Source organism: Balaenoptera borealis (genome assembly GCF_965194805.1).
Source record: "Balaenoptera borealis genome assembly, chromosome: 13".
NCBI classification, from domain to species: domain Eukaryota; kingdom Metazoa; phylum Chordata; class Mammalia; order Artiodactyla; family Balaenopteridae; genus Balaenoptera; species Balaenoptera borealis.
In genome coordinates, this window is record NC_138870.1 from 99,589,103 (window position 1) to 99,616,184 (window position 27,082).

General features: G+C 55.8%; 1 protein-coding gene across 4 annotated transcripts in view; it reads right to left on the reverse strand.

The window, feature by feature from the left end:
- NFAM1 (NFAT activating protein with ITAM motif 1) overlaps positions 1–26,819 on the reverse strand; it is a 47,229-nt gene extending 20,410 nt beyond the window's left edge. Inside the window, exons 1-6 of one of the 4 annotated variants that reach the window (XR_014233754.1) lie at positions 25,794–26,819; positions 24,574–24,982; positions 24,045–24,206; positions 20,807–20,969; positions 19,851–20,014; positions 6,406–6,895 (exon numbers count right to left, since the gene is read on the reverse strand). Coding sequence is in view for 2 of the 4 variants with exons in the window: in XM_082352683.1 (XP_082208809.1) it covers positions 14,906–15,011 (106 nt within the window). In the remaining 2 variants the exon portion in view is untranslated. Of the gene's footprint in view, positions 1–580; positions 3,788–6,405; positions 6,896–14,905; positions 15,138–19,850; positions 20,015–20,806; positions 20,970–24,044; positions 24,207–24,573; positions 24,983–25,793 lie in introns of those variants that run through there. The other 3 variants (XR_014233753.1, XM_082352683.1, XM_082352685.1) reach the window with 3 other exon arrangements.
- Positions 26,820–27,082: the final 263 nt, after the last annotated feature.

Below are 27,082 nucleotides of genomic sequence, written 5' to 3' on the forward strand. Positions count from 1 at the left end.
GGGCCAAACTGATATTTTGAGCTTCCTGGGGAGCAACTAAAGAGACACCCCCTCCCCCAAAGAACTCAAGCCAGTTCCAGGGAATCGACTGGCATGTCTGGATGTCACAGTGGGTTGACTTTGTCATATGTGAAGCTCATGCATGGAGACGCCACTGAGCCAGCCCCGGGGGCTCCCCTCCGCTGAGCGGTGGGGAGACGACTTCACACCGCACTTTAGATCTCTGGGCTGGTAGTGGTTGTTGTTTAGCTATAACGATATATTCGTTCTGTCGTAAAACAAGGAGCCTTGATTCAGGGCTGAGGTTTGAGGTGTGGCAGGGGCAGGGTAGGGGTGCAGAGCCGGCGGGAGGGGGGGTGTGCACGATCCTCCAGGTCCCAGGTGGGCCGAGAAGGACAGAAGGCGAGATGAGCAGTGCTCGCCAGCCCATGCTGTGTCCTTCCCGCACACACAGGCCACCGCCCCGCTCTGCAGCCACCTCTGCTGTCCCCTCTGCCTGGGACCGCCACCTCCTCACCTGGCCAACTCCTAGTTAGTCCCCCAAACTCAGCTCAGGAACCGCTTGCCAACTCTTACGTACCTCGTCTCATTTGGTTCTCGTGGTGACCCTGGGAGGCAGCCAGTCAAGCGCCAGCAACAGGCTGGTGTTTCCTCGTGAGGGTTGGGAGGTTAGAACCCAACCAAAACCACCGGGAAAGTGGCTACGCCGAGGCCTCTCCCCCTCCCCCAGGGCCTCCTGTCCTCCTCTCCCGTATCTAAGAGGCCACTCCAGGCCCGGGGAGGCTGGACATGCTGTCAGCACAGTGAGGCCACCTTCCTGTTTGTCCTGGCAGGAAGACATTCATCCAACTGTCTTAAAAAATTATCCCCATTTGAGGTATCTTTCTAGAAAATGATGGAATCTGCTAGGGCAATTAAGCCAATCTTTTACATTTCTGGGGAAATCTATAAAAATAGATGACCATTGTTCTGTATTCTTCTGGGATTTGTTATTTTAAGGTCAGAGGGACAGGATTGTGGAAGTGTATGGTCTTGGCTCAGGTCTGCCACAGAGAGAACCTCAGACCTCAGGTGAAACTGCTGTCTCCAAAAAGTGAAGGGATGAGGCCATCTCTGTGGACCAGTAAGGACAGCCAATCAGGAGACAGCAGGCCAAAAACAAGGAGGAGGACGGGAGGCCTGCTCTTGCAGCAAAGGCGATTGGGTTCTGACCTGAGCATGTAGCTAACTGCTTCCAGTGGCCCTTCTTTTTACTGGGTGTCAGCACCCCAGAGCCTGGACCATGGCAGCCTAGCTCCCACCTCCTCTCCTGGACCTGTGCCTCCAAGAAGCCCCTGTGGGGTCCAGGCTGCTCCAATTGGCTGCCACCTAGAAGCATCCCCCAGTTAAGGCTCCGTGCTACAGACAGGTTCAGGGTAATTCCTGAGTCCACAGATGCTTTTCAGCTACCAGTTGTTTAGAGCTCCAGCAAACATTTAAGAGTATCAGTTAGATCACAGGCCCTGTTTGAGGTCCAGAGGGGCTCCCTGCCCTGGCAATGTCCCCAGTCTAACAGGGACGGGAGGGAGCCTGGAGTGGGAAGGCTGGTGGGGAGGTAACCACTAACTGTGACTAGGGAGGAGACGAAGGGGTGGTGATGCCCTGGGGGTCTGGAAGCAGGAACACACATGTACAGTGAGGCCAGAACTGGCCCAAGGACAGAGGGGAAAGAAAACATATTCTGGCTCGGTGTGACACAGACCCTATGTCAACTAAACACCGTGACAGGACTTCCCTGGTGGCTCAGGGGTTAAGAATCCGCCTGCCAATGCAGGGGACACGGGTTCAAGCCCTAGTCCGGGAAGATCCCACATGCCGCCCGTGAGCCACAACTACTGAGCCCGCGTGCCGCAACTACTGAGACCTGCGCACCTAGAGCCTGTGCTCCGCAACAAGAGAAGCCACCACAATGAGAAGCCTGGACACCACAACGAAGAAGAGCCCCCTGCTCGCCGCAACTAGAGAAAGTGCATCAACGAAGGCCCAATGCAGCCATAAATAAATAAATAAATAAATAAAATTAAAATAAACACCGTGACAATTCTATGAGGCAACGACTGCAACCCCATTTTGCAGAAGAAAAGAAAACAGACGGTCTTAGAGGTCCAAAGCCACAGAGTTCCTAAATGGTAGAGTTGGGATTTGAACCCAAGTTTGTCTGACTGTGCTTAAGGAAGAAAAGCCAGCACTCAGGCCAGGCAGCGGAGTCAGACCCAGCCGAGTGTGACCGGTGCCGGACTGTAAGCGTTCGTGGTGGCACCAAGCACAGGAGACATCAGATGCTAAAGAGACCGGTTTGTCAGACGCCTGGTAGGAGGCATACTTTTTCACAGTTGGAGGCTGACAGGTGGCTGCACGGCTGCAAGATCCCATGGAAACCACGGACCAGACAGTTTGGGTGAAGAGGGGGCTTGGACAGAGCTGCTGGGGCACCCAACCTGCCCTGCGGGGGCCTGCTCCTCACCCTAGATGCAGAGGGGCTTCCTTGGGACGCTCACAGAGCTTAAGGTGTGCCCCCTGAGTGCCACAGGGATGGCACACTGGCTGGCGTCTGTCTCAGGCCCTGTATCAGCTGCATCACGCTTTGTCCCTAGCTCAGCAAAGGGAGTGTGTCTCCCAGGGCACAAGGTGGGCCAGGGCCGAGTGAGCCAGCCTGAGGATTCTCTTAGATTCATGGGCTGCCAAGAGGGGTAAACGGCCCAGGGAGGAGGACCGGGGTGGACCTTGGATTCCTGAGGCTGTAGCAGGAGGGAGAACCACAGGAGCCCGGTTGGGGGCCCCTGAGTGGCCACGAAAGTGCCCAAGAGAGTCCACTCCACACCCTGCAAGCACCCAGAGACAGGCCCCGTGTCCGCCACACCTGATGGGCAGGGCTTCTCGCCCCTTCCTGCTCCACCCGGTTGACATGTGGGGACGCTCGAAGAGGGGATCTGAGCAGAGAAAGAGGGAAGAGGGCCCTCACCCCTTACTCTCACCCCATGGCCCCAGGAATGAGTTCAGTGTCAATCAGTTCTGAATCTTGGCTGTGACTCGGGTTTGGAGACTTGAAGAACTCATGTGCGACAGTAAGTGACCGCAGGGCTTTGCCGTGCTCAGAATGGCTGGAGCAGCTCCAGGCGCGGAGGAATCTCCGCACACCAAGAGATCTGGGCTGCAGGAGCATCACAAAGTTGCTGCTGGATAATTCTGTGCATCCCGGTGCAGCCTAGGCCCGGACAGGCACCGGGAGGAAAGCACTTCAAGGAGCCTGGCGTGTTTTCTGCAGGAGGGACGGATTGGTGGCAGGAGGGACGGATTGGTGGCAGGAGGGAGAAGGGGCTGGAGGTGGCTGCTCTTCCCGATGCAGGTCTGAAAGGAAAAGAGGGGGCGGGAGGCGCAGGGAGAATTTGAAGGTCGAGTCCAGGGGGAGCTTTTCTGGATGGGAGAACTGTGAGCCTGGGTCAATGTGGATGGTACGGGACCCAGGAGGGGGTGCAGCCCTGTTGGGTGAGGTCCATGGCGAGTGGGAGGAGGCTGGAAGCAGGGCAGCCAGAAAAGGATTGGGAAAGAGTTGCAGCAGGGCGTCTGGGAGGGCTCCACTCCCCAGGGCCACCACCCCAGCCCCACACAACTGCAAGCACCCAGAAGCTTGCACTGGGCAGCACAGCTACCCCCCAAGCCCTGCCCACTCCTACTTTGCAGGAGATGGTGTTTTCAGGGATGGTACATCCTCCATCCCTCACTTATTGGCAGCTCCAGGGACTGCTAGGAAGCCTGCGGCCTGAACAGAAATGGTGGGGGGAGGGGGAGGGGTGCCTGGGAGAAGACCAGTTTCCGGAGGTAGCAGGCCTGGGTTTGGATCCTGGCTCTGCCATTAAAAACTGTGCAACCTGGGCTTCCCTGGTGGCGCAGTGGTTAAGAATCCACCTGCCAATGCAGGGGACACGGGTTCTAGCCCTGGTCCGGGAAGATCCCACATGCCGCAGAGCAACTAAGGCCGTGCACCGCAACTACTGAGCCTGTGCTCTAGAGACCGTGAGCCACAACTACTGAAGCGCACGCACCTAGAGGCCCTGCTCTGCAACAAGAGAAGCCACCGCCATGAGAAACCCGAGCACCGCAATGAAGAGTAGCCCCCGCTCGCAGCAACTAGAGAAAGCCCGTGCGCAGCAACAAAGACCCAACGCGGCAAAAAAGTAAATAAAATAAAATTAATTAATTAAAAAAAAACAAACTGTGCAACCTTAGGCAAGTGACTTTATTTCTCTGAACCTCGGTATCTTCCCTGCAACAAGGGGAGAAAAACAATGCCAAACTTGCAGAGTTGTCATGAGATAAAATGGGTCCAAGAACACAGCATGCCTGCCACAGGGTCAGGCTGCCTTTCCCCAGTGACAAGGAGGCAGGGAAGCCAGACCAGTCCTAAGTCCTCACTGTGAACGTGGAAAGGCAAATGCCAGCCTGACTCTTCTGCCCATGTAAGTGAGAAGCCCACAGCACAGGGCACTGCAGCACAGGGTGGCGTCCGGGCATGACAGGACCCCCAAGGACTCCCTGCCTCCTGCCGCAAGCCTGTCTAACACCTCAGGCCCTGTGCCGGGCCGGATACCAGGGGGTAGGCGACACCGTGGGGCGTGGACCCTGGGCCTGGCCCTCGAGGCTCGCCTGCCTGGCTGAGCACTGTGTGCGCAGGGGGCTCTGAGCCGGGAGAGCCCTCCCCCCCAGCACCCTCCTGCTGCTCCTCCCCCATCCTGCCTGCTTGTCTGCCGCCCCTGTTGGGAAAGACTTTATCTACCACCCGCTGGCGCCTGATTCCTCCCTTTTCCGGTTCTTCTTTTGAATCTGTGGGCGCTTGAACTGTGGGTTTGGGAGCTGGTTGGCAGTCGGTGCCTCACTCCCCACTCTAGCCCAGGGACTCCATGCTGCGTCTCTGGGGGAGGGATCTGTAATCAAGGAGCTTGACCGGGCGTGGGAGGGGTGCCCACGCCACCAGCCCTTTCCATGCCCAGCACAGCAGCCTCCTCCTCCACCTTGACAGCTCCAGCGCCCAGCCTTCTCTTCTCCCCAGCCAGACTTGTCGGGCATTGCCCTCGAGGGGGATCCACCAGCCATCCGGCTCCTGCCCTGCCTGGCCCTGCCTGGACGCGCCACCAGAGGAGGCCCAGGAAGGAGTCTGAAGTCAATTTACAGGGTCAAGACACGCAATTAAAAAAAAGAGAACATGGAGCATCTCGTTGGTAGTAAGGACGCTGTTTGTGACCTTCTGGTTTGTTATATTCCTACAGCTGGATTCAGACAGGGTCACGCTGTAACGTGCATCCCTTAACTTTGGGCCACTGTTAAACAAAATTTTTTTAAGTCCTTGTCCTGGCGGATCCAGTTCATTCCCTCAGGCCCTGTGCAGCCCCGCTCAGCTGCCCTCGGTCCTCGCTCACTCGCTCCCCGACAGACGCCAAGTCTACCAGGCTCTTGAGCCTTTGCCCACACTGTTCCAGCTGCTCAGAATGCCCTTCTGTTCCCCTCCTCTCCCCAGGCTGTGGAGTCACCCTCTCAGTCTGCAGGACTCGCTCACCTCCTCCCTGAGCCACTCCTGGGTGCACGGCCCTGCCCGTAGAGCACAGACCCTCAGCCTTTGCTGTCAAGCCTCCGATGATAAGGACTAACCTCCACTGGGCGTGTTCCCTTTTGCAGATGAGAAAACTGAGGCTCAGAGAAGGGAGGAGTTTTGCCCAATTGGCACAGTAGTTAGTAGTGGAGGAAATGGGATTTTAAGCTGTGTCTCTTTGAGCAGATAACCCCGCACTCTTATCCACTACCCTGGGCTACAATGTTAAAGTCTCAAAGCAAGCAAAAGAAAAAACTTTTCAAATGAAAGAACTGCCCTCTTTCAAAGGGAGACAAAAATTCAGAGGTCTTTCCCCTAAATTTGGGTCATCTAATAGGGAAACACATCTGACAGCCCGAAGGGGGTCTGAGGATGGTGACCAACCCTGCAGCATTAGGGGGACCGATACTGTTGCCCAGCTCAAGACAGCCTGTGGCTCCCAGAGCAGAAGCCAGTGGCCCCACGAGGCCTGTACAGACTGGTGCTGTGGCAGGGCCAGCCAGAGTCCCTCCCTCACCGCGGCACTCACATCCTCTCGCCTCTAGAATCTGGCACTCTCCCCCGCACGCCCCTCCCTCCCCGGTCTCTCCAGCTGTCCTGGGCCACTCACTGCTCCTCTCACCAACCAACCCCAGAGCCAGGCCCTGGCCCCAGCTTCCCCCTCTGCCTGGAACTCAATCCCTTCTAGGGCACCGAGCCAAGGGTATGAGAGCCCAGAGGTGGTGATCAAAGGTATCCATTCCAACTTAGGTCAATTTTTAAATGAAAACGCTTTGTCCAGCTACAGAAGAAAGCAGTTCCCACGGTCTTTATTTTAGGCATGGAGTTTTGCCCTCCAATTTAATTCTGGCGTCTCTCAGAGCCATGCCTTTTTGTCAAGGCCCTTCTGATGGGCTGCTAGGGAGACACAGATGCGGGGCTGCTGGTTTTATCACAGAGCTCTGGCCATTTGCCTGAGCATGAATCCCAGGATGCCACAGAAAAACAGGTGCGTCCTTCGGGACACACGCATCAAACATGACGGTGCGTGGCCAAGCAGCTGATTAGGGAGAAGCACAGAGCAGTCGTTGGAAGGCAATCTTTGAACAGAGTGTGTGTATCCTGGAGCTTTTAGCGCTGATGCCCTCGGAACGCTGCCATCAGACTGGCTGTCACATCTTTCAACACCTCCGAATGACAAAGATGCTCACGGATGTGGCTTGCCTGGGGGTGGGGGGGAGGGCATTTCCACGCCTGCCTGCGTGCGGTTCTCACGCCTCCAGACTCTGGACCCTGGGTGCACAGCGACCACACGGAGACACAAACCGAGGGCAGAATGTCAAATGTTTAGTCCCAGAAATATACAAGCTACACCGGTGTTAACTGGTATTTTTATAGCAGTCACCTCCCTTTTGGCCTGTTTTGCAAGGCAAGTCGCTCAAACTTTGGAGCTCGTTTGAGGGTGTGGCCTGGGGACTCTGTTTCTCCCTTTACAACCGGCTTTACCCTTAAAGTAGGGGGTCAGGATGGGGTGGAGGTATGATAGAGCCAACGGGTGGAGAGAGGTCCTGCTCCTTGTCTCTGAAAGGGGAGAAATGGAGCAAGGGGGATAGACCCCACCAGGACGCCTCCTTCAGCAAGGAACGTGTGTCCCACCCAAAGTCCCACTGCCACTAGGAAGGGACCTGCCTGACGAAGCTGAAAGTGGTGAGATAAAGGGGAGTCTCAGGGATGGCAGAAGCCCAGTGGAGGAGACCCAGCCCAGACAGAAGGGGCAGGGGCTTCCTGGAGAGGCGACCCTTGGAGCTGGCACTTTGTTTTTTAAATTATAACTCTTTAGGGCACACACACCCCTCCCCCCCGCATTATAAAAGCGCAGCGTGCTCACTGTATAAATTCTAGAAACCACAGCGAAGGATCAAGAAGGACGTCAAGCTTGTGTGCAGTTCTCCACCCCCCGTGACATCACAGCTGTGAGCATTTTGATCTTTCTTTCCCATCTCTTTACCGAGCTGAGCTTTGAAGGAAGAGTCATTGGAGGCGGCCAGGTTTAGACGGGAGGGTCGACGCGAGGGGGTTTAAGCACAGAAAAGCTCCTGGGTGAAGCTTCTACAAGGCTTCAAACAGGCCAAGGAGTTGGGGGACTCCAGAGCCGTGGTGGAGTTGAAAGAAAGGGTTTGAGTGGGGGCCAGGGGGAGGTGGGGGGTTGAATGTTGTCCTGGAAACCTGGGGAGCCTCTGTGGGCCTCAAAATTGGGAAGCGACATGATCACACTTGATGTTAGGGAAATGACAAGAGAAATACTAGAGAGCTCCAAACAGCCTTCCTCAGCCGCCTAAAACCCTCTCGTTAGTGACTCGTTCTGTGGGATTCGGCGTCCCCCACCTCCAGCCTCCTTTTAAAATATAAATGCTTCTGGCTGACAACACACTAACTCCTTCCTGCGGATGCCTCCGCCAGATCACACTTTTATCCTGACTTCTCTTAAATCTCCCCCTCCCCGAAGATCCTATACCCTCCGGGCACAAAATCACTCAACTGCCCTCCATCTTCCTCTCCCACCCCTTCCACATCCTCCAGTCTGCCAGCCTGGTCCTTCCCTCTTGTCCCACCCCCTCCCCTTCCAACATCTGATGCTTTCCACCTAGGAGGTCAGCAAAGACCCTGGCGGCTAAGCTGTGGCTCCTGTTCTTTCTGGCCTTGACCCTGGCCCCATAGACCCCTTCCTCTCCAGCCTTCCCCTTCTCTCTTTCTTACACAGCCACCTCCTAAGGTTGGGTACTTGTTCCTTGGCTGTCTGTACCCTCACCTGCCCCAGGTAAGCTCAGTCATGCACCACACCTCTGAGCTCCTGCACATTCAGAACCACAGGTGAACACCCTGGGGAGCAAGGCTGGTTTGTCAGGGACTGGGAGAGTTGACCAGAAAGGGCACCACAGAGAAAGTAAGAAAGTACCAGAGTCTGACCTTGACCAACAGGTTGGAGTCACCAGGTGGGCAAGTGAGAGGACACCTTCCAGACCAAGGGAAGAGCAGGAGCAAAAGCTCAGGGGCAGACAGTCATCAGCATGGCTCAAAGTGGGGTGTGGCGAAGGGGGGCAGGAACTTGGGAGGAAAGGGTAGCCCAGGGCCGGGGTGGGGGGGGAGGGGGAGGGTTCTATCGAAATTCTCTGCAGCAAGAACCAGCTGATGGCAATGAGGTTGTCTGCAGCTGTGCTCCATGGACCCAGGGGTGATCATCCTTATATATACACACTCTCTCCTGGGCCCCTAGCTCCTTAGGACAGGTCTGAGAAGGGGAGGTTCTGATTTAAAGGGTATGCATGTTTTAAATTTTGGTATGTGTTGCCAAGTATGAACTTGTCTTCGGAAACGTACCCTTGGACCCTATGACCAACGCTGTAGCAAGTGCCTCGCCTGACTGTCTGAGGATGGGCTGCCTGATGGGAGGAGGCCAAACCTGCACTTGAGCTTGGGTCGCACCCACTTGGTGCCTCCTTCCCGCCCCCACCCCTACCCCACAACCTGCCCATGAGCAGCAAGCAGGGACCAGGCCTAGAGCCTCAAGAGGGCCCCAGCTCTGGCCCTACCCTGTCTCCACCACAGCCCACGCAGTCTTGGGGTGGCTGTGTGTGTTGACGGGGGAGCAGATACTCGCCAGGCCCACCCCCTCCTCCAGGCAACCTGTCCCCACGATGGAGACCCACGAACCTTCCCTGAGGGGTCCCAGGTGCCAGCCCTGGGGCCATCGGTGGTCCTGGACGTGCCCTCCTCTTGCCACTGGCAAGAGGCCTGCATAGGAGGGTACTGAGTGCCATGACAGGGAATAGGAGCTCAGAGTGGTCAGGTGACTTGGCCAAAGTCTTCCAGGACTCAAACCCAGGTAGGTCACACTGTCCTTGCCAGGAAGCCAGGTGCTGCACCTGCCAATATCACATCTACTCCCTCTCCCTCCACCTCTCCAAGCTCATTTCAATCGCCCCCTTCCCTTCCTCTGGCTATGGCCCCCACACCAGTGCCTGACACCCGTACTCCCACTACCGTGAGGCCCCACCTAGATCCTTAACAAGCAAGCAATCAGGTGTAGGGTCAAATACTGTTTCCCGGCTTATGTTTACCCAGCACCCCGACATCCACTCCCTCATTTACGAATCAGGAGGGTTTTGTCACTCCTCTCCTGGTGGCATCACACCTCCACCCTGCTCAGAACTCCAGGGCTTGTCTGGCTGCGAGTTGAATTCATCCTGTTACTGTTAGTATTTCCTGGGCATCCTCTGGGCGCCAGGCGCCATGCTGTGAGTCAAGGATTCGAAGCCAAGTAAGTCCACACGTGTTCTGCCCTCTCGAAGCTCAGTCCATACAGGGAGGCGGACAGCGCAGAGAGAAGCAGCCTTAATGGGAATATAGCCCCTGGAGGCACCGAATACACGTGTGCCTGGAGACCACACATGAGCATTCACAGCCACAGACAGGAACACCTGGGACGTCAATCATAACTAAATAGATCGCAGTATATTCATTCAATGGGACGCTCCACAGCAGGGGTTGACAAACATGTTCTGTAAAGGGCCAAGTACTAAATACTTTACACTTTGCGAGCCATATGGTCTCTATCACAGCTACTCAACTCTGCTGCTGTGGGGCAAAAGCAGCCATAGATGAGCCGTGAATGGCTACGCATGGCTCTGTTCCAATAAAACTTTACTTATGGACACGGAAAAGGGGATACCGTCATCACTCAGTATCCACGGGGGATTGGTTCCAGGACCCATCATGGATACTAAAATCCACAGATGCTCAAGAGAGGGGGTATCTTGTGCAGGTTGAGGGGTACAGGGGCTTTGGGACACTAGAATGTTCTCTTTCTTGAGCTGGGTGGTAGACACACAGGACTATTTATTTAATATGTATTGTACTTTTCTGTGTCTGTATTATTTTTCATAATATAATGGCACAGGATTCATAAAATGGCATAGACTGTCAACTGGATATATGTTAAAAAACATAATGTTGAGGGACTTCACTGGTGGTCCAGTGGCTAAGGCTCCACGCTCCCAATGCAGCAGGCCCAGGTTCGATCCCTGGTCAGGGAACTAGATCATGCATGCATGCCGCAACTAGGAAGTCCGCATGCCACAACTAAAGATCCCACACGCCGCAATGAAGATCCATGTGTCGCAACTAAGACCTGGAGCAGCCAAATTAATTAATTATTTAACATAAATAAATAAAATTATTTAAAAAAACACAACAAAAAAACATAATGTTGAGTGAAAGATGCAGGTCACAAAGAACACCCACAGTATCATTCTGATTATACAAAGTTCAAAAACAAGCCAGACGGGCTTCCCTGGTGGTACAGTGGTTGAGAATCTGCCTGCTAATGCAGGGGACACGGGTTCGAGCCCTGGTCTGGGAAGATCCCACATGCCGCGGAGCAACTAGGCCCGTGAGCCACAACTACTGAGCCTGCACGTCTGGAGCCTGTGCTCCGCAACAAGAGAGGCCACGATAGTGAGAGGCCTGCGCACCGCGATGAAGAGTGGCCCCCGCTTGCCACAACTAGAGAAAGCCCTCGCACAGAAACGAAGACCCAACACAACCAAAAAAAAAAAAAAAAATTAATTAATTAAAAAAAAAACAAAATGAGCCAGACTAATCTATATTACTTAGGGACGCAAACTAAAGGATAAAAGTATAAAGAAATGCCAGGAAGCGATTGCCCCAAATTCAGGATCGTGGTGCCTCTGAGGGGAGAGGGGTTGTCTTGGGGGTGTCCAGAGGCTTTGGGGCACTAGAATGTTCTCTTTCTTGACCTGGGTGGTAGACACACAGGATTTTGTTTTATAATATTTATTGTACTTATTTATTGTGTTTATTTATTTATTGTATTTATTGTGTATGTATGCTATTTCACAATTTTAAAAAAGAAAGCAATGACAATAGGACCAACTGGAATGGCATCTGAACCCCTCCCTGACGAGCATTTATAATCCACCTGGAATCATAGCCCAGTGGGAGTTGTATCCCACAGCTCTGCTAAGAGACCCTCCACAGTCAAACTGAACCTCTCACCATTCCCTCCCCCTGGCTCTGCCTTCTGGCCTCCCAGCCTTTATTCATGCTGTGCCTGCCACCCACCCACCTGCTCTGTCTCCTCCCTGTCTCCCCTTCCAACACTCCCCCTGCCCCACCTCCAGCAGAGAGGTGCTTCTCGTCTGCCTGCCTTGAAAGCTCTTTATTGGGATTAGACGAAGATGAAAAGCAGAGGCCAGTCCTGACAGAGGCCCAGAGCTGCGGGAAGGGAGGCAGCAGGCTCCTGAGCATCTTGTGGACAACAAAGGGAGCGGCGACCCTGAGCCCAGAGCAAACGGGGGAGGGGAGGCAAGCCTGCATCGGTACTCTGGCCTCGGGTCTTGTTCTGCGGGTGAGTCTCACGGACTCCACCAGGCTTGGGGTGGGGGCTGTGGCTTGTTCACCACCAGGTCCCCCCAGTGCCTAGAACTGGCCCTCTTCAATGAACATTTGAGAAATAAATACAGCCCAGAGCTCTGGAAAGGCCAGGGAGAGAAAGAGGACTGACTTTTTTGAGGACACTAAGGCTCAGAAAGGTTAAGTAACTTGCCTGAGGTCACACAGCAGTCAATATAAGAAGGCAGGACTTGAACATGGTCTGTCTGGCCTCAGAGCCCTTGGAGGTGACTTGAGGCCTGGTGGAAGCAGGGCTAGAGCAGGTGTGCAGCTGCTCCCAGGAAAGCCGAGCCTCAGACTCAGATGATTCACCTCTGAGGAGAGCAGGTGCCCACGAGACCAGAGGTGGCTGCTGCACCCTTTGAGAAAAGTAGAATTTGCCGAGGGCTCAAGAGACCAGAGGAGAGCAGGAGGAGGAGGGTTGGGAGCAACAGAGGTCCTGAGATGCCATCCGAGGGTGTGCTGGAGACCCCTGGAAAAGTCGAAGTGACCCCAAGGAACCCATGGGCTCCCCAAGATGTAGAGCCAGCCAACTGAATCTTGCATTTCGATTGGCTCCTCTAGGCTGGCAGGTGGTTGACATTCTCTGAGCCCTAACCACATGCCCTAACCTCAGTCTGGGGATGTGCCACCAGCAAGCACTACTGTCGCACCCACTTGACAGATGAGGCCATCGAGGCACAGCAACATTAAGAACCTGCCCAGGGGCCCAGGATGAGTTGCAGAGCTCAGACCCAAACTCAGGCTGAACGCCCCTGGCCTGCACTCAACGCTGCATCAGGAGGTTCAGGGAAACGGTGCATTGAGTCCAAGCTTCATGGACAATGCTCCGCAAGGCCCCCGGTGGACACAGTTGAGGCCACAGGCTGGGTCTTGGTGCTGGCAGTTGGTGGAGCTGTTTGCACCAGGCTGATGGGTGAGGTCAGGGGAGGTTTGGGGGACGTGGGAGAGGTAGGATTCCCTCCACCAAACCCTCAAAGCTCAGAGAGAAGAGGGTGGGGAAGGGGTGTGGCACAGCAGAGAGACAGAGCCAGGCGCCCAGAGGGGAAGGACCAGGAATAATGGGGTGCTGTCTGCTGCTCCAAGAGGTTCTAGAAGGGACTTCCCTGGTGGCCCAGTGGTTAAGACTCCATGCTCCCAATGCAGGGGGCACGGGTTTGGTCCCTGGTCGAGGAACTAAGGTCCCAGATCCCGCATGCTGCAAGGCGCTGCCCCAAACTAAGAGAGTTTCTAGGAGACCACAAGGTGTTTCCACCTCTTGCGAAAGAGCAGACTTTCTCTTTTGTATAACGTTTGCTGCAATGCTGGGGGAAAAACAATCTGTTGTTTCTTTGCAGTCAAGAGGGTTACAGAAATGCTTTTCACAGCAGCACCCCGAAAAGTCTCTTCCACTCAGGTACTAGGATGTGCCAGGTCCCTTTTGGGGAGGAGGGACCACACAAAGAGAAATGATGGGAATTGGGGGGAAATTAAGTTAAAAATGAAAAAGTAGGAGTTCCAACACATTGTCACCAACAAGCCTCATTTCCTCAGGCCATCTTTGCATCTGTCCATGGGTGGGTGAGTGGGGGGGTGTGAGATGCCCAGATGAAAGGAGATAACCTCGCAGCGGGCCGGGCCTCGAGGCCTGCAGTACGTACCACACAGTCAAGTCTTGCCTCCCCAGGGGGGTAGATTTTTCTGTGAAGAATGTTCTTTACAAAGAAAGGTAAGAGGATCCCCAGAGCCCACTGCCAAGGGTCCTGGCTCGGGGCTGAACCTGGCCTCTACTTACCCTCCAGGCCGTGGGCAAGCTACCTGGCCTCCCTGGGCCTCAATTTCCCGGTTCCTAAGTGGTGCCAGTGGGGACAGCACCCCAAGGGAGCCTCGAGGGGGCCTGAGTACGCGTGTGAAGCCCAGCTTATGTGCTCAAAGAGGCTAATTCATGATAATAAGAATAGCTGTTATTGTTTATGGTATAACCGAAAGGCAGAGGATGAAGTAGAAAGGTGGGGAGCAGCTCCTGGAAGGCTCATAAAAGTCAAGGTGAATGGGAAGGAAAGCACCCAGCCTGCACAGCGGGGTGGGAGGAATCCTGGGGCTACCAGAAGGTCGGCACTGCCCAGGTGAGACTGAGCCTCAGGGACCCCAGCGTGGGCAGCCCTGGCCAGGGACGCTCCTGGGAGTTCCCTGGCCTGGATGAACTCGCCCCAAAGCCACTCACCCCAGGGCCTGGCTTGGATCCAGGCCACCCAGCTTCTGAGGGAACCTGGGACCAGGAAAGGGGCACAGTGTCAGCCCCCGGAAAGTAATGATGTGGCCTCTGGTTGTATTTCAGGACGTGGGAGGTGCCCCCCTTTCTGGCTACGGCGGCAATTCTGTGCCCCAGGCACTGCGCTCCCATGGCCAGCAGCTGCCTCCCTCCTCCCCCGGCTAAGAGGGGCCACACCTGCGCAGGTTCCATGCGGTGGCTTCACTGTAAGCTGCCTTGGGAGTGGGCTGTCCCTCCCCAGGGATCCCGCACCCAACTGGATGCCCCCAGGCCGCAGCAATGCCCACCCACCTCTTTGAAGGGCCAGGAGGTCAGGCCGTGCTGGGAGGCAGGCTGCTCCAGCAGCGAGGGTGGGGAACGCTGCCCCCCCGCCCCCCCCGCCCCCCCCCCCCCCCCCCCCGCCTCTTCAAAAGCCACCTTGGCAAGGCCTTAGCTAAACATCTCCTGGTCCCTGAAGGCTTCCCCTGTGAAGTCTGCAATGTTCAAACGCAACCAGCAAATCCCCCGAGACAGGTCCCGGGAATTAGCCGCGGGGCAACACGAGCCAGAGAGGAGCGCGTGAGAGGAGGAGGATGGCGCACCTGTGCCTGCGAGCTGCAGGGTCCAGGAGAGCAGGAACAAGCCCGGGAGCCGGGGGGCTGGGATGCGGCCCGGCGGGGCCCGCCACCAAGGAGGCCCGCTCTCCATCGGGGCCTCCGGGTCAGTGTCCCTCCTTCCTCTTTAGCTCACAAGAGGGGACAGCCTGCTGGCAACCACAGTTCCCCTTCGCGTAGCCAAGAAGCTCCTCCCTGGCCGCCCGCCCTTCCGCTTCCTCAAGGCCTCTCAATAACCCCAGAATTTCCACTCAAGTAGTGGGAACAGCCCCAGGCCAGGTGGCCGGCCTCCAGGTGAGGATCTGGGGCTCACACTTGTCCAGGAGAAGAGCTGTGAGGGGCTAGGCCTCCCAATCCCCCCGGAAGGGGTGGGCTTCTCCCCTCCTCGGCCCCTTTCCAGCTGGTGGCCTGTCCAGAAGACACTGGTGACAGAGGCGGGCACAGGATTTCCACGGGATTTCCAGGGCTGGTTTAGCTGCTCACGTCTGAAACTCTTTAAAACAAAAACAAAAAACCAACCCCATTCACAGAAACTTCCCCCCAGAAATAGTCCAGGAGCCCGTTGGATTGAGGTGCTCCTCAAAGAGTACGGCTTTGGGTGTGGGAGCAGGGGGTGGAAGCGGTCGGGTGGATGGGACGGGGCAGGCCGTCAGGGGGAGGGCAGGCGCCCCAAGTTCCCAGCCTTCCACGGGGCCAAAAAGCCCGTCATTAGCCCAGCGAAGACCACCCTGGGTCCCCCGCAGAGGCCCAGCCAACGCCTCCCCTCTGACCGACCTCAAATGAGATGTCTTCCCTCCCTACAGCTTCCCTGAACTTGAGCCACCCCTTCCCCACCAGGAGACACGTGACTCTCTTCCCCAACCAGCCAGAACAACAGCCCCTGTGCTCCCTCCACAGGCACCAGCACAGGTAATTCTTTGCCGCCTGGGCCCCTTTCCCCCGCAGACTGGAAGCCGCTCGGCCTGGCCTTCTGGAGCCCAGCACCAGGCAGAGCCGAATGTGGGGGGACAGAGGTCTGCCACGTGTCCAGAGTGGCAGAGGGAAGGGGTCTGGGGTGGCGGGGAGGAGCCAGCTGGCACGGGAGGAAGGCGGGCTGAATTGAAGGTGATGAGTTTCAGCACAAGCTGAGCACGTCCCCTCCTTTCCCCATTAGTGCCCATCAACCCTCAAGATAAAGGTTTTTATCCCAATTTGACAAACTATGCCCCCGAGAGGCAAAGCAACTTGCCGAGATCAGGGTGGGTACCTGGGGCCGGCATTCAGTGCGCAGCGGTGTGAAGCCGGGACGTCTCTCCGCACCCCTGACGCGGTCCCCAGGGATGGCAGGACGGGGTCCAGTTTCTGCCCTTCGTCTGAGTGCTTTCTCCTCAGCCACTTAGCACACAAACAATGAAAACCAGAAGCCGTTTCCCACCAACTCCAGGAGTGCCAGGAGGATGGCGAGCAGCAGGGCCCGCCCACCAGGTGAGGAAGACGTATGAACACCAGACATTTCCTACCGGCTGGGGGGCGGCGGGGACCCCAGTGGTATTGACTGTTGATCCATCACAGTGATACATGATAGCATATGTCACAGTGAGACACAGATAATCTGCTTCACGCTGTTTCCGAGCTCCTGGGGGGAGCAGGTTGTCTAAGCACCTCGATGCCATGGTGATAGACGTCATGTTAATGCCTCCACGCACGGAGGGAGCACTATAAAGGCATCAGTCTGTGCCTCTGGGGTCTCTTTATGACTCGGCATCGGGAGGCGGCCGAGCGCCAGGCAGCCTCGGAACACGGACCCGGGCTCTGCCTCCACACTTGCCTGTCCACTCCGGGGCTGCTCTACCTTCCCCTGGCCACCAACACAAGGCCCTGGGCCCCCTAACGGTGCAGCCCACCTCTGGATCTGCACGCTTGGAGCCCCAGGAGCTTTGCCACCTCTGAGCCCAAGTCCAGCCCACGGCCTCTTGCCTGCCTGGGGCCTCCTGTTTGTCTTCTTTACCTCTGACCACCCGCCCTGAGCCTAGCACAGTGCCAGCACCTAGTATGTGCTCGATAAATATTGGTGCATGAATGATGGATGAATGAGCATAAGATGGGGGTAAAGTGCCTCCCTCCCAGGCTTGCTCTGAAGGTGGGTGACTAACATCGAGCCTGGCACATAGTAGGCTCCCTTCAGGCCCCCGTGGGATGGCTGGACTCCAGGGTGGGGCAGGAGGAGGGCCATGCCCTCCCCGGGCAGATGTGACTTGAAAAGAAGTGGCTGGGGGTCTTGGGTCATTTTTGAGTTTCCTAGATGCTCTGAAGCCACCCAGTCTCCTGGGGAGAGGCAGGCATGGACCTTGGGTGGGGAGCCAGCGGGCCCAGGCTATACTGTCTGGGCCTCAAGAACAAGGGTGATGGAAGAGAAACCACAGCACATTCAGAAACCTCATTTTCTTCAGGACTCTCCACCTCCGCTCACTGAAGTGGCCACCGAGCAATGAACTTGCTGGACTTCGGTCCCTAGGCTTCTCCTCTCCCCTGCCCTTGGTGGGAGCTTCGAATAAGTGGGTGAAAGGAAGAGCAGAGGACATGAGGCTCTGTTGGCATCTCCGGTGGGCAGCCAGGAGCTTCGCGGCCTTTGGGCCAGGCCTCCACAGCTGAGTCTGCAGGCGAGGGCCCCGGGGCCGGCGCGCTCAGCTCCTGCTCCTGTCCAGGCATCTGTCTGCCTGTCCAACCATCCATCCATCCATCTCTTCACATTTTGCTGAGCACCTGTTCTTCACCAGGCACTGGCCTCAACAGAAGGATGCAGAAGTGAAAAACCCCAGCTTCGAGGAGCCCATGTCTCCGGGCAGGGGGAGAACTATAATCAGCACAATTATACAATCACATGGCAGTTCAGAGCAGTTACTCAATGCCATACACCATCCAAAATGATTTTAATCTACACAGCAATTTAATCCTCACTGCAATTCTACGAGGCAGGTACTATAATCACTACCATTTTACAGATAAGGACACTGAGGCACAAGGAGGTTAAAATAAAACTTGCTCAAGGTCACACAGCTAAGAAATGTGTGCAGGGGAAATGACTATGAGGATGACCCCAGCCTCTGCTCCTAACCACTGCTCCAGCCCGCCTCAATGGCAGAAGTGTGTACAGAGCAAAGAGGGAGGCAGGGGAAGAAGTGAACTACTCGGGGTGGAGGGAGGAGGGGCTACCCAGGAGGACTTCATGGAGGAGGTGGCAGCTGTGAAGCAAGAGGAAATGGGGGAGCACACACATCCCCTGCAGTCCTAAGGCGCCTTGTCCACACAAAGACTAAAGCTTTCCAAACTGGACCGCCATTGCTGGCCTCCACACACATATTAAGTGCCTACTGTATGCCAGGCAGTGGTAGTACAAAACATAAATCATAGTTTTGCCCTTACGGTGCTCCCTGTCTAGGGAGGAAAACAGAACCCCCAGACAGGATTTCCAACTGCCCCAAGTGAGTGAGGGTGAGTGAGCGAGCGAGGTGAGGCCCCTGGAGCCGCGTTTGGCTCCGATGCTCAGGATCTGCCGTGTCCTCTCTGCGTTTCCTCCCCAGGCTGCACTGTGGGCAGCGGGTGCACGGGAAGCCGGAGGGGACCACTCTCCTCCCTTTCCCACCTGCAGGAAGTCACTTCCTTCCTCCGTATAGATGCCAGCACCAGGAGGAGCCCACCAGTTGGAGGGGCCCCCTGAGAACGCCCTCTCAACTGGCCTGGTGGTCGAGATGGAGAATGTCCCCTCTGTCGGGCCTCCACGTCCCCACTGCCCGGGGTACCAGGGGCAGCTGGGTCGGCTCCTTGTTTCCTTCCATCCTCTCCCTCAAGCACCCTCGCACTGGAGACAGGGGTGTGGAGGGCAGCCTCCCTCCTCTCCTAGCAATACTCATGTTCGCCTTGGAGGCCCCCTTTCTGCACCATGTAGCAGCCTGCAGATGGGTGGTGCTGACGGACCACCCCCCCAACCGCTGACCTCACTCTGAGAGTGGACCTGACCACCAAGCCCAGGGGGCCTGAGGACTGGCTATAACTCAGTCGAATGAGACCCATCTCATTGTGAACTTTCTCAGGAGGGAATGAGCTCTCTGTTACTGTAGCTGTGCAAACCACCCACCCTGCACGCTGCTGGAAGACGCCTGCCTGGCCTGGAATGCTGACCTGGCCCATCTCCAAAGTCCCTTCGCAGTTCAAGCTGCTCCGATTTTGGCCTGTTTATGAAATATTTGTTTCATGCCAGACACCATTCTAAAGGCTTTACATGTATTGAATACTTAAGTCCTCATAGAAACCTCATGTGAGTAGGTGTTATTATTGCCCCTATTTTACAGATGAGGAAACTGAAGTTCAGAGACTGTAAGCCACGTAACCTAAGGCCACACAACTAGTAAGCAGTGGAACAAGGACTTGAGCTCCTCGGCTGCGCTTTTAATCACTATGCTCTCCTGCAATTCATTTGATTCTCCCGGGGGGGCTAGTATTACAACCCTCATTTAGTGATGGAGAAAAATAGAGTAAGTGGCCTGCTTGGGGGTCACAGAGGGGACCAGAGTGCAGGGTTTTCCTACTGGACATATACCCAGAGTTAGATAAGACTTTCCTTGCTAACTCTGTTGTCGGGGAGGCAGCAAGGAGCTAGTGCCCCCTCCCCAGCCCCTGCCACACTGAAAATAATCCTGAAGATCTGAAAAACAAAGGTGGCATCATTTTTCAACATTTATTCCACGTTCACCACGTGCCAAGGCCTTGTTAGGTTTAGGCTCTTGGTACAACTGTGTCCCCAGGAGAGACAAGCACCGATCACTGGAGGTCCTTGGGCGGCGGGGACCAGAGCTTGAAGGTCCCGCACTCAAGCTGCCACCCCCTCCAGCCACGAGGACAGCCCCTGGGTTGTCCTGTGCTGATGGCGCCACCTGGTGGCACATGTGGCTCTCACCTGTGACGTCTTCCTCTCCAGGTCGCTTCTTCCCTCTCTGGGGTCTTGGGCTGCCCAGAGGCCACTACTCAGCAAGGTCAGAGCAGGACTTGAGAGGCCACATGATAAAGTCGCAGGGGGCAGGGGGTGGACAGGGCAGGCAGGACCAGGCATGTGCTGGGGGCCTGTGGGAACAGAGGGCAGGGCATGCGGCTGTAGGGCCCCAGCCCGCCTGCCTCCCTGATGCCTTTCCTGGGCACCCACAGGAGCCTCCTTCAGAGCCCGCCCCACTCTGTCCTAACAGCTGCTTTGGCTGGGAACACCTTAGAAATTCCTCTTGGGAAAGCTTCATAGGAGCCAGTTATTGGGCGCCAGGAAAACCAGTCCATGGCTTTGCAGGGACAACCGGGGACTTTCCTGGCAGGGCTCCCCATAGAGAGTTCAGCCAATTAAGGAAGCAATTAGCTTCCCCTGAGGCTAATTCATGCATTGTCACCTCACACAGTTTTATGGTTCTTTGGGACAGAGGGCCTCAGTTCCCTGTGGGCAGAGGGGGGTGTGTGGCAGCCACTCGTTACAAAGATTCCTGGTCCCACCCCAGCGATCCGGCTCCACAAGGCTTTGGGAGGCCAGAGGACCTGTGTTTTAACAGATGCTGGTTCTCACACTTGAGAAACGGCCCGAAGTGCTTCCCAAGGCAGATTTCCAAGGGGCTGTGGGCAGGGTGATGGGCAGCTCTCCAGGGGGCCTGCTCGGAAGGGGCCACTGGCCAGGAGGAGCCCTTCAAAGAGGCTGGGTCGTCCCTCCTTCCTTCCTTCTCCCCCCTTCTCCTCCACTTGTCCTCCCTCCCTTCTCCCTCCCCCTTGGAAGGCCAGTGTGGTGGAACTGGAACAAGCCCCCTCCATTTGCATCCCAACCTTACCTCCTAAACCAGTGGGGCAGTTTCCTCACCTACAGTATGGGGGTAAAATACCCACCTTGCACGGATTGGATGAAGAACAGTTGTGGTAACAGAGGTGAGAGTGCTTGGCAAAGAATGAGATGTTGGTTGAAAGTAGCTGTTTTGCCGTAAGCCTTTGAGCCTCTCTCAAGTAGGTCTCTTTACAAGAGGTGGGCCGGCGGCTCGGATGGGAGCAGGTTCTGCAGAGAACAACGAGGGTCCAGCATCAGGAGATGAGGCAGGTGTAGCCCCCCAAGGTGTGCGGTTATGGATGAGGAACTCTGCCTGGGGGACGGGTCTGGGGGCAGCAGGGAGACACGCGGGAAGGGTGGGGAGTGGGAACAGGAGGGGAGGCCTTCCAGGCAGCCTGGAGTCCTCGAGCTGGCCCCTGGTAGGTTCCAAAGCAGGGTGCGGGGGCTGGGCAGCAGCAGGGAACTCTCCCACCAGCTGACCCCTCAGGAAAGCTCTGCTCTCCCCTCTCCACCCTGCCCAGAGGTACCTTTCCTCTCACTTCTCTTCCCGTCAAACTGTGTCTAGGCCCGCTCCCTCATACCCTCTGCCTGGGGAGACCTAGCTCAAGATCAGAAGGCCTTAGGTCCACAGACAGCAAAGAACCCGGGCCACCACCTCTAGTTCCTACAGGAGTCCAGAAGTCCCTCCAATGACCCACGAGGAACTTTGGTTCGCTCACTCATTCATTCAGCAAACATCTCCAGGGCGCTGCTCTGGGCCAGGCCCTGTCCTGGGCACCTTCCATCTAGGACAGAGCTTGACACCCACACATCTAAGTCACAACCCAGTGGGAACCCAGTGTGAAGGGGACACAAGCCCAGATCAGGCTGAGCCTGCCATGGAAACCAAGGCCACAGCATTCACAGAGTCTTGGTAAGATGCTCCAGGAGTAGAAGAGAGAGGGCTGGCAGGAGGGGCTGGGACGTCAGGTCCAGGCTAAGAAGCTGAGACAGGAGAGGGGTCCAGGGGAGCCAGAATGGGACGGACTCCCTTCTCCCCCATCCTCTGATGAAGCTACCTTCTCTGTCCAGTGTCAACAGTCAGATGAATAAAACCATTTATTTTTCTATTAAAAAATTACTGGTATTGCAACTAGTACAGATTCCTACTGTTTTCATTTCACATGTACAGATTTTCAGCCACACTCTGAGTTAAGCAGATTCCTGGCTGTTCCTGGAAGCCCGGCATCATTTATGACACGGTTTCTGAGTGGAAAGACTTTCTCCAGAAGACAGCTCATTTGGAAGTAAAGAGATTTCCTGCGTTCACTGGAGTGAAAATCCCGTTCTTTACAAAACCGCCTGCAACACTGAGGAGAGGCTGTGGGCTTTTTAGGACCAGAAATCTTCATGGGGCATGCTGATCGAGAAGACCACAGTCTGCCCTTCGTCCAGGTAGAAAAAGGAAGGGAAAAAGTCAGCTGAGTCTAGACCTTTGGATGCTGCGCCGTGAAATTTCCACCAGGTCACAGCAGATGGGCAGCAGCCTGAGAGCTCAAAGATTTCACTCACCCGGAAACCTCCTCCCCAGGAAATTCCCCCACCCCCATGGAGCCCAAAGGAAAGTATTTTCAGGCTTCTTTCATTGGACTTGGGTGAAAGTATTCCTAAGCAGCGGCCCAGCCTGGCTGGGAGCCCGGGCCTGAGTCACCGCATCCCTGCACCCTGCTGGCCACTTCTTTTCCTTTCTTCCCTCCCTGAATCTATCTGCTGATCTTTGTGTCACCACCTTCTGGAAGATGAGCCATGCGCAGGCCGTGGCCATCCCTGAGCTGCCCATGGGACCGGGGCTGGGCTCCTTGCCAGATGCAGCTGACCTCAGAGTAGGCAGGAGGCCCTTTGTCACCCGGCCCAGGGCCTGGACCCAGGCAAGGGTCCCCTCTGACACCATCCTGCCCCCTCCCCCCCAGAGGGGGAGGGGAGGAGACTAACAAATGGTCCTGGGGTCCGGGCAGCTGAGGGGACAGCTGAGCTTGGGGTCAGGTGGGAAGGGTGGCAGGAGGCCTTGGCTGTTTGGGGAACATATTGGGGGAGGAGGAGATGAGGGGGGATGGGCTCAGTGGGCTTCCTGGGGTCTGCAGGCGGCCTGGGGCTCCTGCCACCTCTCCCTGGAGCCCTTGTGGCTTTGCTCCCTCCCATCCCCACCCCTCCCTCTGCTTGTGTTCCGCCCGTGACGAGAGGCTCTCAGGCTCACGGAGCCGCCCCTGCCCTGGATGAAAAGTCTTGCCCTTGGAGTTTTTTTTTTTTAAGAAGGATACAAGTCCTCCTTTTTTTTTTTTTTTAATCTATTTATTTTTGGCTGCATCGGGTCTTCGTTGCTGCGTGCGGGCTTTCTCTAGTTGCGGCGAGCAGGGGCTACTCTTCGTTGCAGTGCATGGGCTTCTCATTGCGGTGGCTTCTCTTGTTGTGGAGCACGGGCTCTAGGTGCGCCAGCTCCAGTAGTTGCAGCATGCAGGCTCAGTAGCTGTGGCTCATGGGCTCTAGAGCGCAGGCTCAGTAGTTGTGGCGCATGGGTTTAGTTGCTCCGCGGCATGTGGGATCTTCCCAGACCAGGGCTCGAACCCATGTCCCCTGCACTGGCAGGCGGATTCTTAACCACTGCGCCACCAGGGAAGCCCTTTTCCTTGGAGTTTTCACCTCCAGGTCCTTCTTCTTCCATTTCCCGAGCAGGTCTCTTTCCTTCTCACAGGTGAGGACAGGGGGATATGGTCCCCTGCCTCCCCCTCTTCAGGACAGGACATCCCTGGTCCTGTTCATTCCCCCCACCCGGCTTCCAGACCCTTCCCCATAGAGGGCTCCTCCAGCCTGCATCTCCCTGGTGCCCAGCTGGGGTCTGACCAGGGCTGAGGTCAATGGGACCATGGCCCCGCCCACATTCTGGACAGATGCCTCCTGAGAATCCCCTACCTCCTTCTGGGTCCCTGTTTCCCCTGAGCTGCTGGTCGACCCTCTGCTGTGCCCCCTCTATGCCCCAGAAGCCACCCCCCACGTGGGTCCTCTTTTGAAGTAACTCATGATGTTGACTAACGTCTGCCTCTCACGTGGCAAAGCCTGCCCTTCCCTGAAGAGGCCCATCAGGGCGGCCCGAAGGGAGAGGCATTGTCTCAGAAGACCCCCTCCTTGTCTCGAAACTCTGATCCCAACCCCTCACATCATTGGCTGAGATTGTTCACAGGTCATTTTGATTTAGAAAAAGGCTTTCTCAGGCTCTTGGGATCCACTCTCCATGCGGAAGTTCAGAGCAAAGGCAAAGATAATACTCACCCACTTAGAGGGGCCCATGGGAGGAACTGAAACCATCTTTGTGATGTGACCAGGAAAAGGCGGAGGGAAGGGGCTAAGAACTGGCATCTGTTACGGACGCAGGAGGCCTGCAGGCACTTTACACACGTGATGTCACAGCCCCCCAGGAGGGACACGATCCCCCTGTTGACAGAGAAAGAACCGAGCTGGGGAGCCCAGCCAGCCAGGATCCAGAGCGAGGCAGTGGTAGGACCAAGCCCCTCTCTTCTCTGTAAACCGCCTGCTCTCAGCACAGAGGAACCTGGGGTCTGAGGCTTACAGTTTCAAGGGGATTTTTCACTGGAAAAAAATCCCTACAACTGCAAAGCCTATTTTAGGTATGACTGTGAATATTAACTTCCCCTTCTTGTGAGAACAGAACTCACAAGTTACAAGTTCTAAAAGGCTGACAAAACCATAAACATCAAGCAACTCAGTAACATAAAATATTCTGTATTAACTGCCCGACCACCTCTATAAGGCATTCCCTGTGATTTTGTACACTGATCACCTCTTTGTTGGACAAGGATTCTGGAACGTCATATTCTATGGAGAGAATATAAACTTCGACCAAGTTTCCTTCATAGATGAGCAGGAAGAATTCAGGGCATGTCCAGTTTCCTCACACGGGGACCATCCTGCTCCTTGGATGGACGACCCTCGATACCCAGTGTCATTGTGATGTCCTCTCTGCAGGGACCTATTTTGAGTTATGTGTTATGTTCACTGATGTCAATATTTCATGTCAAATCACCAGGAAATTTAAACCTTATTCCATCGTGTTCATCGGATGCCCTCTTCTTCATTCATCGGTGGGAGAATTCCTGGAAGCCATCTGGACCCTCAACAGCCCAAGAACTGGCCTCCACGTGGAGGAAACTGGGAGCCACATAACCCAGGGCCAGTCCAGCACCAGCCACCTGGAAGAGAGAAGGGAAGGGAATCGAGGGGAAAGAGGTTTAACTAACTGAGGTTAAAATGTCTCACATCTGCAAACCTTACAGAAACCTATGGTCATGTGAACGCAATGCAATTGCATATTGCAATTCAGTGGCCGTAACAAAGCCTGTGTTTTTACTGAATGGCACTGACTGAGCAGGTACATCCAGGCGGAGCCAAGCCACCCCTTGGCTGTTCCAGAGAAAGTGCCCCAAAGAGGATGCGGCAGCCAAACTCCCGCTAGTCTTCCGTCTCTCTCAAAAGGCGCAGCCTTGGAAATAACCCTTGCAGGTAGGGGTGGCCTCTCTGCCTTATAGGAAACTGAGTCTGGACTTGGAAGAGGCAGGAGGTCTGGGTGCAAGGCCCAGCCTGGCCTCCTCCTGCCTGTGGGAACTTGGGCAAGTCATGAGGGTCCGACCTGAGCCTCCCCTTGCTCCTCCGTGAGGCTGATGAGGAGAACAGCCGCAAGGAGAGGGAGTGCCTGTGAGTGTGAGAGCCCGTGGATGTGCGTGGGGCTGTTCACTTCTGTTCGGGGATCCTTCCATCTGGGGCTCTGCAGGGGGGCCCAGGAGCCCGGTTCTGGGAGCTCCTCTGTCTCCCCAGGCATAGAGAAGGGGTGATAGCTCTGATCAGGATTCTGAACCAGTTCCCGCTAGGCTGTGGTTTACCAGCAGGCGGGGCGCCAGCCTCCTGCCCTGGCCTGGGCCTGCCCTCCACACTGGGGCGCTCTGACCAGCCCACCCGGCCACCTCAGCAGCCAGGCTCCGGCCTCGTTTCCCTTTCCTTTCAGACGTGATGGATGACTGACGGCTCCTCCTCCAGCTGTAGAGAACTCCAGCCCGCACTTTGCCTCCAACTCGACCGTGCAGGACCCAGCTCCCCTTCATCCTGGCATCAAACGTCTGTTTGATCAGCTTTTCATCCGTTTTCCAAAAATGTGGTGATTTGAGGCTATTCTGAATCTTGCAGAACTGTACGTGTTGCACCCTGGCAAGATATTGATGAAGCCCCAAAGCTGATACTGGATGGATGCCCTGCTCTCTGACAGCCCCTTCATGCCCTCACGGCCCCCGCCATGGCCCCACAGCCCCTGGCTCTCTTCCCTTTGCCAGGACCACCGTGAGGGACAGAGGGTCAGCTGAATGCTCTTAGCAGAGGGTCAGAGAGGCGGTGAACCTCACTGGGTGGGGATCCTCTGTCCCGCCCCCCCCCCGCCGTCAGATGGGAGGGGTGGGGTGGGAGGGGCGTTGGGGTAGCATAGAACAAGTTGGCATCTCTGTCCTCACATCCTGGATTCCATGGCCCCTCTGCTCAGCCTTCCTGACAGTAAAAAAAAAAAAAAAAAAAAGACTGTTTCAGTGCTGGTTAAGTGTTCTGCATCTCACATCTTTAGTAATAAGCTTTCTCATTTGACAGCAAATCCCAGTTTTACAAAGCATTTTTTCAACCATTTTTTTCCCTTGTGCACAGACCCCTGTAAGGTAGCAGCTCCCCAAGTTTTCAGAGAAGGGAGCCAGGCATCGGAGAAGCTGTGGCAAGTTCACGAGTTACTGTCAAGGATGCTCATAGGTCGATCCAGCAACAGAAAGGCCAGGGGTACCCTGATTGGGAGCTGCAGGCGTCAGGGCAGGGAGCCAGGGGCCTGGCAGGCAGGGTTGTGGGTGTTGGCAGTGGACCTTGGACCAGGGCTCAGGATGGAAGCTCTGAAATCCCAAGGGTGAGGAAGGAGGGAGAACAGAGCAGGGCAGAAACAAGGACCCAGTGAGGATGCTGGGGGACAGAGTGAAATCAGAGCTCAGAAAGTGTAATAATCAAAGATCTATAAAGACAAAGCTCATCACCCCCGCCCTCCCACCCCTCAGTCCCTCTCCCCCAAAGGGGTCTACATCCTCAGGCTCACCTGCAACCTTCCTCACTCTTCTGACCTGCAAACAAATAAAGCACAGAGCCACACACAGCCAGGGAACTGGGTTTGTTGGTTTTTACTGCAGTAGGGCCATCCTCACCCTTTTCACCTGAATGCGTCTTGCTTCGGGCTGGTGGGCAGGCCGGTGTGGGCAGCTCCAGCCTGCGCCTGGCCG